At 44.4% G+C, this 16,920-nt stretch overlaps 1 protein-coding gene across 4 annotated transcripts in view; it reads left to right on the forward strand.

Annotated features, from left to right (window-relative positions):
• FBXO9 (F-box protein 9) overlaps nucleotides 1-16,920 on the forward strand; it is a 1,471,688-nt gene that overhangs the window by 152,440 nt on the left and 1,302,328 nt on the right. For 3 of the 4 annotated variants that reach the window (XM_069606124.1, XM_069606121.1, XM_069606125.1), the window contains exon 3: nucleotides 9,881-9,952. The exons of the other annotated variant lie outside the window; for it this stretch is intronic. Coding sequence is in view for 1 of the 3 variants with exons in the window: in XM_069606121.1 (XP_069462222.1) it covers nucleotides 9,881-9,952 (72 nt within the window). In the remaining 2 variants the exon portion in view is untranslated. The remainder of the gene's footprint in view (nucleotides 1-9,880; nucleotides 9,953-16,920) is intronic. 4 annotated transcript variants of the gene reach the window in all.

Here is a 16,920-nt window from a genome sequence, read left to right on the forward strand (position 1 = left end):
AACCTATATCTGACCATGACGGGTCTCAAAAGGATTCCATCCTTAATGTCTTGTAATGAAGGCTGGCTTCTGACCACCACCCAACTGTCTCTCTGGGTGTTTGCATGCCTTGCACCTAGTTCAAAGTTCCAAAAACATGTCTTTTAATCATTCCTCGTTTTAAGGCACAACTATCCTTTATTATATCAATTAGGTCGTGATTAATGTGTCTTTGACTGTGGTTCCTCTTCAACGACTTTGGCATCATGTATTTTCTTCTCCATTCTGGAGTTTTGCCTTTCTCACTCTGGCTTGATGTCTTATTCTCTCCACACCCTTGTGTATAACAGGCACTCTGTCTGCCGTGTAGGACTATGTCTGTTCCCCATCTGGGGGTTGGTGGGCTTTCACCCTTCCGAGCACTTTTTTTCTTTCTACCCCACCTTAGGGTTTCTGCCCCCGACCAAAGGTGCATGGTTTTCTTTCCCCTTCTTGGGACTGTTGGGCTTTCCCCTTCTGTAGGGTGCTCTGGTATTGCACCCTGTCATGGGCTATCTTCACCAGACCATGTGTGTCGGTACTTTATTCCTCTTCTGGGGTTTGTTAGGCTCTCACCATCTCTCGGGTTCTCTGGTATTACATCCAGCCATGGGGTATGTTCACCTGACCATGGGTGTCAGTGCTTCTCTCCCCTTCCTGGGGCTGTTTGGCTCTCCCTCTGGCTCTTGGATCTTCCACCACGCCATGCGGTATTGCCGTATCTCTCTGCTCCCCGTCCTGCTCCAGTGTACAACCACGTACCTTCTCTGTTCGGGTGGCACGGTACAGTCTCTTGCTGTATTCCTTGCACCGGTTCATCACATCGACTTTGTTGACGGACTGCCGTTTGCTGGTTTATCAGTGCTATGGCTGTGGGTACCAGTCACCAGTGTCTGGCATGGGTGGTGTTTCTCCAGCCCCTTAGTCAAGCCTGCTTGACTCCAGACCTTCCCGGAGAGAGCAGTGTTCCCCCCACTGCTCGGACATGCCACGTCAGATGTCTGGTCCGTCGGGCTGCTTCCCAACTCTGCCTTTGAGAATGCACTCCCCTTTGGTAGTTCGCTCCGCAGGACATACTCTTCCCTTTCCTCTCCCGTGGCATTGCACCTGCAGCAAATTTGTTTCCAGCTGAAACAACATTGGAGTATCCATAGGTCCTGTGTTTCTCACCGTAAGGGTCTGATAAGCAGGTCAGAAACAACACCAGCCATGCCTACAAGGCCATACATACAATTGCAATGGTTAATCCCCATAGAGACAGCAAATACATGGGATATTTCTTGTGAGGGAAAATTTAATGAAATCCCCTTCTAGGAATTCCTTGTTCACCAGGGGGCAGTCACTCCCAGTAGGATCCCACGTGTCCTGTCCCCTTACTTGGTGTAAAGCGCCCTAGTCCCAAAGGGTGTGCCCCCCCCAAAACCCTGGAGAGAAGGAACGCATTCCCTGAATTCATCGCAAAGTAAATGGGGGGGAGCTCATGTCATTATTTTTGATCTGAAGTGTTCTATTGTGTGCTCCTTCAGAGGTCTGATTTTGTTGCCATTATGCGTTATGCCACACAGGCAGATTATGCTGAAGACCACTTATGTAGTGTGGCAGTTGATTGACAGTTCAGAGGTTAGCATTGTGGGATGTTTCAACCCACTAGTGCAGGCCCTGCAACATTGCTGTGCATTGCTGGCTGCAGAAACATCAGAAATGGCCGCCGGAAGGCATGCTGCTCGCTAAAAATCACCCAGAAATGTGCAGTAAAAATCTGAAAAATAGGCCACCATCCACTTTTGCCGGTGTCGGTGGTAACACAGGAGACCACTGCCAAAACCCATCACTTGGCTGCCCACAAAGCAAGGCTGATTGCAAAAGAAACACAGAGCTGTGTGAAAATCCGTTTTTTCTCGGTTGTCAAATTTGCAAAAATCATGGCTCACAAACCACCCAAAAGATCCAACCTCCTGTTGGGTGTTGAACATCATTCTACTTCAAGAATCCACATAAATATAATGTCAGCAGAAGTATACGTTATCTGAACAAAGTCCACTTTTGAAGATGGTTGCTGGAAAGAAATCTGTCAAAAATGGGTGCAATACCGTTACTCACCTCTGCCAGACGCTGGCGATTTCTAAATCTGACAGGAGAAACTTGTGTCTCAAAAACTGAATAGAAGAAGGGATTTCCATCAAATGTGATATAGGGTGCCACACATTGATTTTCATGTTGAAAAAGACTGAAATTGAAGATATGTTTGCTTATTTTAAATTTGTAACTGTAATTTTGCACAAGGAACAATGTTAAAATGGACTATAAGGTAACCTGATTCAGCTAAACTTCCAAGAGTTTTCCCACACTGAGCTTCAAACACATTCCACACCTCCTCCCTAAATAAAGGAATATTTTCTTCTGTGCTCTGTTGAGTATCTGACAGGCAAGTGTGAAAGGAAATGGGAGGGGCACTCTGGCATGTGGCTCTGGGAAAGAGACAATGGAGTCCTTGAACTAAATGGAAATGCTAATTCAGGTGTGACTGACATCAACTGCCCTGGCAGGAAGACAAGCCATGTGACTCTCTGACTCAGCCAAGCTTTGAAGGCGGGCCAGACTGAAAATGTGGATTTGAAACTGGACTAAATATAAGTTTAAGGAAAAGACTTATAAAATATTGTACCAAACTGACAAAAATATGAAACTTGGAGATTATTCAAATTAAAAATTCACTCGCAGTTTAAAACAAATCTGGAATCTGTGCGGCATTCAGAGACTGAACCACGAAATGTTTAATATTGTAGCTATTGTGATAATGCTAGGAACATGAAAAATGACAGGAATATGCCCAGAGGGTATGTGCATGTATGTGTAAAAAATCGTACAGATCCGAAAAAGTGTAACCAACCAAAAGCGTGAAAAATTGTCATTTATGAACCAAAACTCGTAGGAAGATAAGATTTTGACAGAAACGTACCTTAGGCAATCTGTGATGTGTATATGTATTATTAACAAGTTGTGCGTATTAAAATATGTTTTTTGGGAAAAATAGATTTTCTGGGTAAAAGCAAAGGGGAGGTTCTTCCCTATATTGTAAATGGCAGCATCACTCTGACACATCATGTTCCTTTCTCAGATCAGGGGACAGGGAATTCTCTGTCCTATCAGATCCTTAGAGGGTTGGGCATCGTATAATCAGCCTTCCCACCCCTTTGGAAAATGGATAAATAGGGACTGCTGAGGACAGGCAAAACACAGACTTTCACTCATCAACTGATCCACTGGCGAAGCACCCTGCAGGAAGATCCAGACTCTAGAAACTAGATCCAGACTCCAGAACTCTGAAACCGAAAGGCCAATCCAAAAAGCTGAACCCTTTTCAGCAGGTCTTTAAAAATCGTGCAAACCCGATTTAACCCCTAAACTTCCACGGTGCCTAACCTAACTGATTCAAAAGCCTGGCTGAGCTGTTTGCTGCTTCTGGCCAACAACCTTTGCTAGAACCCAATATCCAGATCAGGATAGGCTCTCACCATCTCTCGGGTTCTCTGGTATTACATCCAGCCATGGGGTATGTTCACCTGACCATGGGTGTCAGTGCTTCTCTCCCCTTCCTGGGGCTGTTTGGCTCTCCCTCTGGCTCTTGGATCTTCCACCACGCCATGCGGTATTGCCGTATCTCTCTGCTCCCCGTCCTGCTCCAGTGTACAACCACGTACCTTCTCTGTTCGGGTGGCACGGTACAGTCTCTTGCTGTATTCCTTGCACCGGTTCGTCACATCGACTTTGTTGACGGACTGCCGTTTGCTGGTTTATCAGTGCTATGGCTGTGGGTACCAGTCACCAGTGTCTGGCATGGGTGGTGTTTCTCCAGCCCCTTAGTCAAGCCTGCTTGACTCCAGACCTTCCCGGAGAGAGCAGTGTTCCCCCCACTGCTCGGACATGCCACGTCAGATGTCTGGTCCGTCGGGCTGCTTCCCAACTCTGCCTTTGAGAATGCACTCCCCTTTGGTAGTTCGCTCCGCAGGACATACTCTTCCCTTTCCTCTCCCGTGGCATTGCACCTGCAGCAAATTTGTTTCCAGCTGAAACAACATTGGAGTATCCATAGGTCCTGTGTTTCTCACCGTAAGGGTCTGATAAGCAGGTCAGAAACAACACCAGCCATGCCTACAAGGCCATACATACAATTGCAATGGTTAATCCCCATAGAGACAGCAAATACATGGGATATTTCTTGTGAGGGAAAATTTAATGAAATCCCCTTCTAGGAATTCCTTGTTCACCAGGGGGCAGTCACTCCCAGTAGGATCCCACGTGTCCTGTCCCCTTACTTGGTGTAAAGCGCCCTAGTCCCAAAGGGTGTGCCCCCCCAAAACCCTGGAGAGAAGGAACGCATTCCCTGAATTCATCGCAAAGTAAATGGGGGGGAGCTCATGTCATTATTTTTGATCTGAAGTGTTCTATTGTGTGCTCCTTCAGAGGTCTGATTTTGTTGCCATTATGCGTTATGCCACACAGGCAGATTATGCTGAAGACCACTTATGTAGTGTGGCAGTTGATTGACAGTTCAGAGGTTAGCATTGTGGGATGTTTCAACCCACTAGTGCAGGCCCTGCAACATTGCTGTGCATTGCTGGCTGCAGAAACATCAGAAATGGCCGCCGGAAGGCATGCTGCTCGCTAAAAATCACCCAGAAATGTGCAGTAAAAATCTGAAAAATAGGCCACCATCCACTTTTGCCGGTGTCGGTGGTAACACAGGAGACCACTGCCAAAACCCATCACTTGGCTGCCCACAAAGCAAGGCTGATTGCAAAAGAAACACAGAGCTGTGTGAAAATCCGTTTTTTCTCGGTTGTCAAATTTGCAAAAATCATGGCTCACAAACCACCCAAAAGATCCAACCTCCTGTTGGGTGTTGAACATCATTCTACTTCAAGAATCCACATAAATATAATGTCAGCAGAAGTATACGTTATCTGAACAAAGTCCACTTTTGAAGATGGTTGCTGGAAAGAAATCTGTCAAAAATGGGTGCAATACCGTTACTCACCTCTGCCAGACGCTGGCGATTTCTAAATCTGACAGGAGAAACTTGTGTCTCAAAAACTGAATAGAAGAAGGGATTTCCATCAAATGTGATATAGGGTGCCACACATTGATTTTCATGTTGAAAAAGACTGAAATTGAAGATATGTTTGCTTATTTTAAATTTGTAACTGTAATTTTGCACAAGGAACAATGTTAAAATGGACTATAAGGTAACCTGATTCAGCTAAACTTCCAAGAGTTTTCCCACACTGAGCTTCAAACACATTCCACACCTCCTCCCTAAATAAAGGAATATTTTCTTCTGTGCTCTGTTGAGTATCTGACAGGCAAGTGTGAAAGGAAATGGGAGGGGCACTCTGGCATGTGGCTCTGGGAAAGAGACAATGGAGTCCTTGAACTAAATGGAAATGCTAATTCAGGTGTGACTGACATCAACTGCCCTGGCAGGAAGACAAGCCATGTGACTCTCTGACTCAGCCAAGCTTTGAAGGCGGGCCAGACTGAAAATGTGGATTTGAAACTGGACTAAATATAAGTTTAAGGAAAAGACTTATAAAATATTGTACCAAACTGACAAAAATATGAAACTTGGAGATTATTCAAATTAAAAATTCACTCGCAGTTTAAAACAAATCTGGAATCTGTGCGGCATTCAGAGACTGAACCACGAAATGTTTAATATTGTAGCTATTGTGATAATGCTAGGAACATGAAAAATGACAGGAATATGCCCAGAGGGTATGTGCATGTATGTGTAAAAAATCGTACAGATCCGAAAAAGTGTAACCAACCAAAAGCGTGAAAAATTGTCATTTATGAACCAAAACTCGTAGGAAGATAAGATTTTGACAGAAACGTACCTTAGGCAATCTGTGATGTGTATATGTATTATTAACAAGTTGTGCGTATTAAAATATGTTTTTTGGGAAAAATAGATTTTCTGGGTAAAAGCAAAGGGGAGGTTCTTCCCTATATTGTAAATGGCAGCATCACTCTGACACATCATGTTCCTTTCTCAGATCAGGGGACAGGGAATTCTCTGTCCTATCAGATCCTTAGAGGGTTGGGCATCGTATAATCAGCCTTCCCACCCCTTTGGAAAATGGATAAATAGGGACTGCTGAGGACAGGCAAAACACAGACTTTCACTCATCAACTGATCCACTGGCGAAGCACCCTGCAGGAAGATCCAGACTCTAGAAACTAGATCCAGACTCCAGAACTCTGAAACCGAAAGGCCAATCCAAAAAGCTGAACCCTTTTCAGCAGGTCTTTAAAAATCGTGCAAACCCGATTTAACCCCTAAACTTCCACGGTGCCTAACCTAACTGATTCAAAAGCCTGGCTGAGCTGTTTGCTGCTTCTGGCCAACAACCTTTGCTAGAACCCAATATCCAGATCAGTCCAGCAGAGCTGCCACCCAGAACCCGTCAAATCCAGTCCAAGAGGCCGCGCAGAGACCTGAGTGCTGAGAGCAGAACCAAGCACCTGAGACCTGTCCGGTGGTGCGCGACGTCCAGTCCAAACCTTTGACGGGTCCATTTTAAATCAGAGTTGTGAGTATTTAGCGTAGAACTGTCCATAGTCCTCTTAGTTTAAAGTAATCCATCCAACCCATTCCAACATATCCAGACTGCATTGTAGAATCTTTTGTCCATTCTGAATCCTTTCTCATCCATCTAATCCTGTGATAATTGTTAGTGTAAGCCATTCTGTTTGTAATTCAAAGCGCAATTTCATTAGAAATCTTGACTCCTTTTGAGAAAAATCGACCTCTAATAAAACCTCTGCAACTTTTGAACCATACGTGCTAGGAACGAAATTTCAAACAAACCCAAAACGACATTCCAATTCCTTATAGTGTTTCCGTAATCGCGTTTCTCGCACGTGGAAAAATTGCAGCGAATTTGCATTTGGCTCAATTTCATTCCATATAAAAACAGCTATTTCTTGCTTTCAACTTCTGAATTTCGTTTTCCATCTGCTAATCATTCTACAATCATTGCTAGTGTTGACCTGAACCAATCCAAAGGAACTCTCACTAGTTCTGAATCTCATTTAGCGAATTAAAATCATTTTAGCATTTTTCCCATTCAATTCAAACCACATCTAAAAGCAATTGACCTGTTTTAAAATCATTCCTGTTCTCTCTAAGCTTGCTGGGTGGAATCGGGATTGAAACGGCAATTGTTGATTGGTTATTCCTGAAACCTGTGTGCCCACATTCCATATCTTCATATTTCATATTGGGGGGAGTGAGTAGTAACAGAGGGAAAGAGTGATCACATTGTCTTTGGTTAATTCATATCAAGTTTATTTCTGTGTTGCATTCTTTCATATCACTGCATTCCCTGAACCCACACAAAGTTATTCTCTGCTACATTATTCTTCCTATTCCTACGCCCAATTGATTACAGAGATTGTTGATATTGTAATATCACCCATTGCTGATCACTGTTCATATTCATAAGTGTGATATTCAGTTATTGTTCATATACATAAGTGTGATATTCAGATATTATACATATTTATAAAAGTGTGTATATATATATATAGTTCAATTCTTCAAATAAATCTTTTAACTTGCAAAACAAACCTATTTCTTGGTTCAGTAAGACCGGGGGAATTCAAAGAGAGGGGCATTATATAAGCGTATATCATCCAGAATTAAAAGAACTTTTGACATAAAAATATATAAATAAGGGTTTCCATTGGGCATCCCATACTAAGCATTGACTTAGTTGGAGTGCTAGATTGAAATCACTTACAGCATGATTGAGAATCCTCTACCATTCAGACTTGTTGGAGAAACTTACATTCACCACTGTCATGGAAGCCCCATGGAAATGGACGTAAAACGTAATGGTGTTACTGAATGTAGGTTACCATTTGTAATTGATGGCTGTTTTGTTCAATATGTTGACTCATGTCTGAATCAAAAAAGAGGTCTGGCAAATGTTAGTAAAATAAAATGTAGATATTCGATCTCTGTGGTGTAAGTAAGAGTCTTGTGCAGTATTCCTGTTTTCCTCTTGTTTTGTAGGGATTGAAAAATATTGGTGCAATATCCGTTATATTGGTTGCAGTTAGCAGTTCGTCCTTTTATATTCATCTACGACCATGGGGTATCCCTTCGACAAAGTGACAGCATGAAGATTTACACTTAAATCTAGGGCTTGCATGTCCCCCTTTTCTCCTAGTTGGGTGCAATTTCTGTCTTCTTTATCCACTCCATAAAGCCAATCTACCAGACAGCACTTCACAAATAATCTTAACATAACACACCATTTTGTAATCTCTTGCTTTGAAACTGTTCCTGCTGGTATTTAGTTGTTTAGGATATTCACCAGTTTTGCTGCAATTTAGTTTGACACCATTTGTTTTGTATGATCTCTGTATCAATCTATAGCTTAAACATTGTACAGCTTAACAGTGCTTTATAGAAGATGTTTTGAGCCATGTTATGGCGAAGGAGATCAACCGAGCCCGAGAGGCTGAGATTATTTCAAAAAGGTAATTCTGCTGGACACAGGGATAGGAGCAAAGCACGGAAGAACCCAAAGTGTGGCATGTTTCTGAAAACACAGAAAGGGTCAAGAAAAATGATTTCAGGGTAAGTTCTCAGCACAAGGCTAGTCTCTGGTAGGGTCGCTGTCCTAAGGTAGGTGCAAGGACTGTTCAAAAAGGGACACTGGGCAAAACGTGAAATTAGGTTAATATCCAGATTCCGGGTCTTCTTTATCTCCTTTCCTGGGATTTAATATCCCCATCGCCAGTCATTTCCAACTTTCATGCATAGGTCCTTAAACCCTTTTGAGGTTTGATACCAAAGACCAAACCTCCTGGATGGTTGTTTACTTCCCGCTGGATTGTCTGATTACTTCCCCCAACTGCTGTGGGTAGTTTTCTAGGCCCATCATAATTCTGGCTCCCCACCAAGAGCAATCTCCCGTTTTCCTGTGAGAGTCTGTTGTAGGCTTGGTCTTCCTTCAGGTGTTCTGCTCCTGGGCTCAACTATGAGGCCAGTGAAGTTCTCATGCACACAGAGCATCTGGGTCAGCAGTTATTGGCTCTGGACTGCTGGGCTAATGCTCTTTGTTACTGGGGTGGACTTACTTGCCAATTAGTGTTTCTTGTTTTTTCCTGTCACCAGCTACCTTCTTATGTGTGCTGCTTTATTCTCTGCTGTCTCCATCTGTTTCAACAAGCTCCTTTTAATGTCCTTAGCGTTTATTCCCACCTTTTTGTTAGAATTCCCCCATCTCGAGAATCCTGTTTATACGCTAGCCCAGAAAGAAATGGGCAAAATGAAAAGAAAGTGGTCTAATTCTGGGTTAGAGATGCCTGGATCAAGAGAAAAACAATATGCCAAAGGATCTACTAGCTTGCATTAACGCCTTTCTCTTTAACGTCTGTTTTTTTTCTTTTTCTGAAAGTGCAAAAATGATGCCTCTGCGCCTATGCTTTTACACAGTCCGATGCAAATATCTATGTTGGACTTTGCATCTTTGTGAAGACATTTCACACTCCACTGGTGTGCTGGTCACCACTTGATCAGGAATGGCATCCACGTGGTATCATGTAGGAATATAGCCATTCTGACCCGAGAAGACAGGCTAACTCCAGTAAGTCAGGTGGATTCATTTTGTGTGACATACCAACAAATCGGGAGAAGGGATCTGACAAATTGTGAACAAAATAATCTGCACATATCCGGTATAGAAAAAACAAAAACTGATGAGTTTTTTTTATCGCATGAAACCTCAAATGAGAAGTCCTTTACATTTGACTTGGCTAAGTTTTCTTTTTTTTCTCAATCCTTCAGCAAGAAGGCGATCACGATTCAGACAACTTGATGTCTGATGAGAATGAAGGGCCCAGTGATGCAAATCTGCAGGTATGTCTACTCCTAGTCAGGTTTCGCTGACTAAATAAACCAAAAACTGCTGTTTCAGTGTTTACAGTGATCATTCTTTTTTTCTTGCCGGTCTGTTCTCACTGGCTAAGAACCATAATTAAGTTACATTTCATCATTCTTTTTACTACTAAGTCTAGCAATACGAATGTTTATTTAAAAAAAATGGTTGTATTTCAAACAAAAGGGGCATTATGCATGTTGTATTTAAGACTTTTAGACTGGAGGTTTTTTCACTTGTAACCCAAAAATTCCAGGTCCAATCTGCAGTGAACTCCATCAGGTAGACACTAAAGCGTACATTTCCCTTTTTGGGTTAGAAAAAGGGTCAGCTGTTTGAAGACATTGCAGTTACAATGACTCCATCTGGACCTACTTGGTGGTTTGTTTCATTATGCACCATGTATGTTGCCTTTCGTAGCCGCTTTGCATTTCTGGGATGCTAAAGGGGGGGTGGTTAGATCACTGCATAGGTCTTGTGGCATACTTGCTGGCCTCAGACTTTGGTGGTATCACCTTGATCATGACCAAGGTTGGGTAAAAAGGAAAGAACCCCAGTCACTCTTTGATGGGAATGTGGAAGTTGGGAGATGGAAGGGTTGACCACTTATGTCCGATCATGGAAAAGAAGCTGCATGAAGAGATCTGTTTACAAGGCTCTATTGAAGATGGGCAAGCTGTGTAGGGCTATTACCAGGGGGTCCCAGAGATGGGGAGCCTTGTACCATGATGTTGTTCTGTTTGCACTTGTTCCACTTAAATTTGACTTGGTGATAATAATCTGCTTTTTGCTATGCATTTTAAATATGCTTATATAGCGCTGCGAGCCTGTGGTCATTAAAGCACTTCAAGGTGTCTGTCCCTCCATCTGTCTGTTGGCCAACACCCATAGTTACTCTGACCAATTGTTCTGATCGGTTTTTTGACACTGTAGCTAGCCTCAAGGAGCAGGAGTTGCCAACTGTGGATGGAAACAGGTACTTGTGACTGTAAATGCTATCCAATGAGAGCATAATAGGTTGCCACTAGGCTCCTATACCTTACTTTATCCATATATATAGGTACAGCTCTCAGAACCTGTTGAGAATATAGTATGATCTTCATGATGGTGTAGCATGACACCAGGATTTACGTTTATTCTCTATGATTCTGCACTGCTGATTCAAATGACTTTTTAGGCTTGGGTGGATCTGCACGTTATCGACTTACATTTGAAACTGAGGCTGTTGTATCATGATCACCTCTGCCATTAGGCATGCATAGATGTTAAATGACAGCTGCACAATCAAAGCAACCTGGTACAGTTTCCTAGCTATTCCTTTTGGTTTATAATAATGCAGGGATTTGGCTTTATGTAATAATGCATAACATTTGTAAAAATAAATCCTCTCTCGATCATGTTGGCATGCTTTTGATTTGTACTTTATTATGAAAAAATTGATGTAGTTGTCTATTAAAATCTTGAATAGCCAGGACAGGAAAATTATGAATTGTATTGTTGCATCTTCGGGTAAATGTTGGTATGTTAGTACTCCTTTGTCCCGCCCCACTTCCGTCGCCATTCTTTTAGAGGAGTCCATCAAATTTGATTGGTCACGTATACAATCGCCTATCCTGGTCCCATCAGTTTTTCTCTGCACCACACAGTATGAGTTTAGATTCAGCCTGCTCCTTTTCCGCCTTTTATTTTTTTTAGTTCGTAGTGTGCTACGGCTTCCTCTGGCTGTGCTTTGGGTTCGGTTGCTGGGTGAAGCTGGTTTTGCGGCCTGTTCATGCACAATCCACTGAGCCTCTGCCATGGCATCCTTCTGGAGCGCGTAGTAAGTCAGAAGAAATCGGACAAAGGGGTAGTATTTCAACTCAAGATTTGTATTTAGCAAAAAGGAAAATTACCTTTCTCTCCCTACAACTGGTTTGCCTTACGTAACTGAATTCTGACTAGTGCTTGTCGTCAGGGTGATTGTCAACTAAAGTGTCCGTCCTCTGTCCAAAAAACCTATCCTACCCTGACCCTACCACTAACCAAAGATACTCAGTAAACAAAAGGTCACCAGAAGAATTACTCCCTTTTCCTGGTTCAGCTGGTTTAGCCTTTGGGCTGTTTTCTAATAATCTTATGAACTAGCTTCTGATTCAACAAAAGGTGAGACCAGGAGACTGACCCCCTTCTCCTGATCAAATGCATTCGATTTAAAGGCTGTTTTCGGATAGTCTCTGGTGACGGCCTTCAAGAGTCCTTGTAGCCCCCCCCCCCAGGGCTTTTCCTTGGCTTGACCAATTGGACAACAGTTCTTCATTTTCAATACAACGTACAGTCCCAGGTTTCCCTGGTATTCTCCTTGATCAATTACACAAGGGAGATCACTCCCAAAGTGTCCTTTGCTTTTTCCACTATTCCCAACAGCACTGTTGTTAAAGAAACCACTTTTGTAACTTCCTTGGTTCTCAATGTCTCTCTTGTGATTATTGTGACGTGGGAGATTCCTCCCAAGAAGCAATCTTCCTTTCTGATGTCTTTATCACTGTTACTATGATGAGGGAGATCACTACTGATGTACTCTTCACTTGTGATGTTTTTAACACTGTTACTGTACGAGGGAAATTACCACCGAGGCGTTCTTCACCTTTCATACCTTCTCAGTAATTACTCTGACGAGAGATTATTTTCAAAGTATTCTTCAGTATTGGCCAAACCTCTACTGGGTCTCCCGTGACTCCCATTACCTTCTTTCTCATGGGGCACTTCAATGGCTCTTCCCTGGGGTGTTGGTCTCTGCTCCCTGCTTACTAGACTTTTCGGGGGCTGCGTAGTTGAAGGACTGCATGGTCCACCTCCTTGAGGTCACACCACAGTTAGCCTGGTTACAACTTCTGCCTAGGTCGGTTCTCCGCTCTATGACTGCGAGTTCTTCCGAGCCTTCACAACCTCCTCATGACCGAGGACCACCGTCTTCTCCTCACTTCCTCATTCCCAGGTTTGAACCTCCAGGGTTGACTGGCTTCACACCAGATTCCCTTCTCAGTAAGTCCCTTCTTGCTTTTTATAGTCTGTAGCTTCGTTCCTCCCCCAGTGGAGTGCCAGAGTTCCCCTTTTGTATCAGTGAGACGTTCTTCATGCTTCCTTGTGACAACCTCTTCTCAGTACTGTCGATTCTTGGAAAAGGAGTAGTTTGCATCACTCCTTAGATCTTCCTCTTCTCAGTACTTTTGAGAGATGACTCATGATCACTTTGTGTGTTCCCCCTTGTATTGGTATTGTCATGTTTTATATAAGCAAAGGTGGGAGTATTACAATAACAGACAGCAGTCTTCTCAGGTTGGTTCTTGGAAGACTTTGAAGATTGCACTCAAAGGTGAGGGGTATAGGAGTTCCATCACGGAACGGGAGTCCTTGTCCCCATGAGGGGGGTCTCTCTCTCTGAGATCCTGCATTCTGCCACCCCTACTGGGATTGTTGCACAATGGGCTCACCTCCCAAGCCACACAGGGAAGGGCTCCAGTGACAAGATCCCATGAATTGTCACAAGTGGCACACCCGATTTTGTTTTTTGTGTGAGCTGACAGCACCCCTGCCAGTATGACCGTCTCAATCGGAGGGCTGTCTGGTGTGGGGGATGGTGAGCAATCCCATGATCCACTTGTGAAAGGCCCTTGCTTTAGGTGGGCAATTTCTTCTCTTGCTCATCCCAGGTCTCCCATGTGACCCATGTCCGAGGGGTGGGGGTGCATGGGAAGGGTTGATGCAAGCAGTGGCCATTGCTGCAATGTTGACTGCATCTGCAGCAGAAGAGGCGCTGGTGCCAGAATCAGCAACTCTGGGTGTAAAGGAGTCCCTGCAATAATCTGAGAATGACCCTCCTCGCAGATGGGGAAAACAATGAGGCCAGGGCAATTTCTCACAGATGATATACTGAAAATACTCCTGCCTGTCTGGGGACTACATGATCAGCTGGAAATCTTTCTTCGGATGGCAGTTGAGGCTGGGTCATTCTACACCAAGAGTTCAGGCAGGCAGGAACCCATGAGACACCTCTACTGCCTGACAGCCACAGGTCTGTAAACACCAGAGGTGATAGTGAAAAATGTGGAGGGAAGGGTACCTGTCAGAGGAAGGGACATCCTAGTTGGAGCCGACCACTACTCTCAGGGCAAATGGGTCTGAACTAGAAAACAAGAGGTGCCACTGTAGAGAGGCATGAAGGTCCAAGCATCCCCTGCATCACAGGAGGCCTTGAACATAGTGGCCAACATTTGATGTCCTTTCGCTCCTTCCACAATCCTGTGTGACAGTTTGGAGTGCTCGTGTACCTTATGGAGAACCTCGGCTTTGCCGAAATGCTGGTCTGCCACAAAACCTTTGGAGGCACCAACAAGGCTGAAACACGTGTATGGGGTTGCTTTTGGTACTCGTGTTCAGAAGGGAATTGCCATAGCATTTCAGTGTGGACTGCCCATGTGGGCGGGACAAAGACTGATATGCAAATGGGTATTTCCCATCTGTGAAAGGTACAGTGAGCTAAAGTGTGGCTGCTGACTCTCGAGTGGGTACCTTCCCAAAAACAGGTCAATGGGCTGTGTTCGTTCTCGCAGAGGGGCGCCTATGGACTATTTTTTGACTGCTGTATTTCTATCCTTATATGGTGGAATGATTGACCAAACCTCGAGATGGAGGTGCGGGGGTCATTGAGTATTCACATCCACTTCGCTCACAGACCGTAACCAGCGACTCATCCCTGGTTGGGTGTAGAGCCGGTTTGGAATACCTCTGGGTAGACGATTTGTGCAAGTCAAAGCAAAGGATGGATCACATCAGTGTTCTGGAACCTCAGCCATAGCCAATGGCCTGAATGCCTTCTTGCGTACAGGCCTTGACAGACAGCACTACTCTTATGGTATATTTGAACAAGTGGGGTGGGATCAGGTCCCTGCGACTTGCCACTCTGACAGTGGAATTGCGGGAATGGGCCCTTCAGCAAAAAACTCATAGGCAGACATTCCACAAGAAGAGAATTCAGAGGCAGATGCTCTTGGGCGGTTGGAAGAGTCTCTAAGGTGGTGCAGGATCTCTTTGCAAGGTGTGGATTCACCCTGGTAGACTCCTTCATGACTCCACTTTCACCCAAAATTAAACTCGCTAAGGGATGGCCAGACAATTTTTTGGTAGACCAGACTGATATACGCATACCCTTTATTTTCCTCTCATTAACTGGTGTCAGTGAATCCAGAACCTGCTCCATCCTTCTAGTAGCCCCTCAGATGTTTTTCACTCCTCCTACCCTTGCCTCCAGCATTGATGTTACGACTTCTGCTCCACTTTACTGAAAACCTTTCCTCCCACTACTATTCTCCTTGCTTCACTGCTACTTTCCTCCTTCCATCACTACTACACTCCTCCGCCCAGGACTGCTACACTCCTTTACCCATGACTACTATTCTCCTTCTCCCGTCCTTACTACTCTCACCCTCACACCACTATTACTTTCCTCCTCAGACCACTACTACACATACACCCTCCATTCACCCAGTAAACATTCAATTCATATTCCTCATGTGAGGCATCCAGAGAGATCGTGACCTCACCCCAAGAGAGAGCCACCCCCCTTTGGGACTAGAGGTGGGACCACTTAACATCCCCTAAGGGACAGGGTAAGCGAGTTTCTTATGGAGATGACTCCCCCTTAGGCAACAGGAACCTCAATAGGAATATAATTTACCATCCCTTCCGCATTCTGACAAGCACCTTTTGTATGGGGCTACAATTTATGATAACCATCTACACCTTTTACTCATGGCTGGCTTAGCTTCTGACCCTATGTAATAGCTGTGTGCTTTGATCAGACCAACCTGATGGTTGGCGTTAATTCAGTTGGGTGAAAATTAAAGAACCCTCCCTCCCCACTGCAACTCTATGAACACTGAAAAGACAATTTGCTACAATGAGCAAATGGCTGCAGGGGAACCCTCTGACGAAGAAAACTCTGTGGTGGATCCCTGTAGTAGTCCGAAAGATTTGGATCACTGCAGCGTCTGATGATATGTAAGCAGAATCCAAGCGCATTGCTTTACACCCTCTGGCAGCAGCGCTGATGAGATCTCAGAGTAGAGGATAAGGGTCGGGAAGCATGAGGAATTGAAGGACTGTCACAGAAGCTGGTAGTTCTATAGAAGGGCATAGCAGTCGACAGAATAAAGAGTCGCTAGTGGGCATTCTTCCGGCATTCACACCACACACTGGGTAAATAGGAGCGATTACTCACGAAAAGCACCAAACTATAGATGATGCGTCGGTCTCTGGATCTGTGGAAGCTTTAACCAATGACGTCCTTGTGATCAGGTGGACCCACACGTAAGAGGTACCTTGTTGGAATCCCGCTGTTCCAGCCCAATTGAAGCCCATGGCAAGCATTGCCAATGGGCTGGGACCAGGCTTCCAAGGATGCACATGATGAAATGAGCTCACAAGATGTGGCACATGGATGGACTGAAGGTCCCCAAGTACGGTATAAGGGTCCAGAGCCCTTCCAAACAATGAGATAATGAAGAGGGCCTTGCAAATCCCTGCGACCTCATATTTGGGTCTGTATGTGCTGCCAACAGGGGGAGGTTTAATGTACCCATCCATCTGGAAGCAATCTGGTTCATGGGGCTTCAATTGGAATACATGAAAGACAGGGTGGCTTTGAGACCAAGAAGAAGGTAAGAGCAGTTTGTAAGCAACCGGACCCCTGCTAGCCAGTACAGAAAAGGAGCCAAAATACCTGGGAGACCGTTTAGAGGGAATCAAGTGTCCAGGGTGAAAACGAGAAGCCAGCCACACCTTATCACCTGCATGACATATGGGCGCCTTAGCCCTCTTTTATCAGCGTACTTCTTGATCCGAATGCGTGCAGGTGTCCCTCTTGAATGTTAGAGATAAGAGAATCCACTGCAGGAAATCGGGTGGTGGAAGG

This window comes from Ambystoma mexicanum, chromosome 4p (genome assembly GCF_040938575.1).
Source record: "Ambystoma mexicanum isolate Mex_15411 chromosome 4p, UKY_AmexF1_1, whole genome shotgun sequence".
NCBI classification, from domain to species: Eukaryota; Metazoa; Chordata; class Amphibia; order Caudata; family Ambystomatidae; genus Ambystoma; species Ambystoma mexicanum.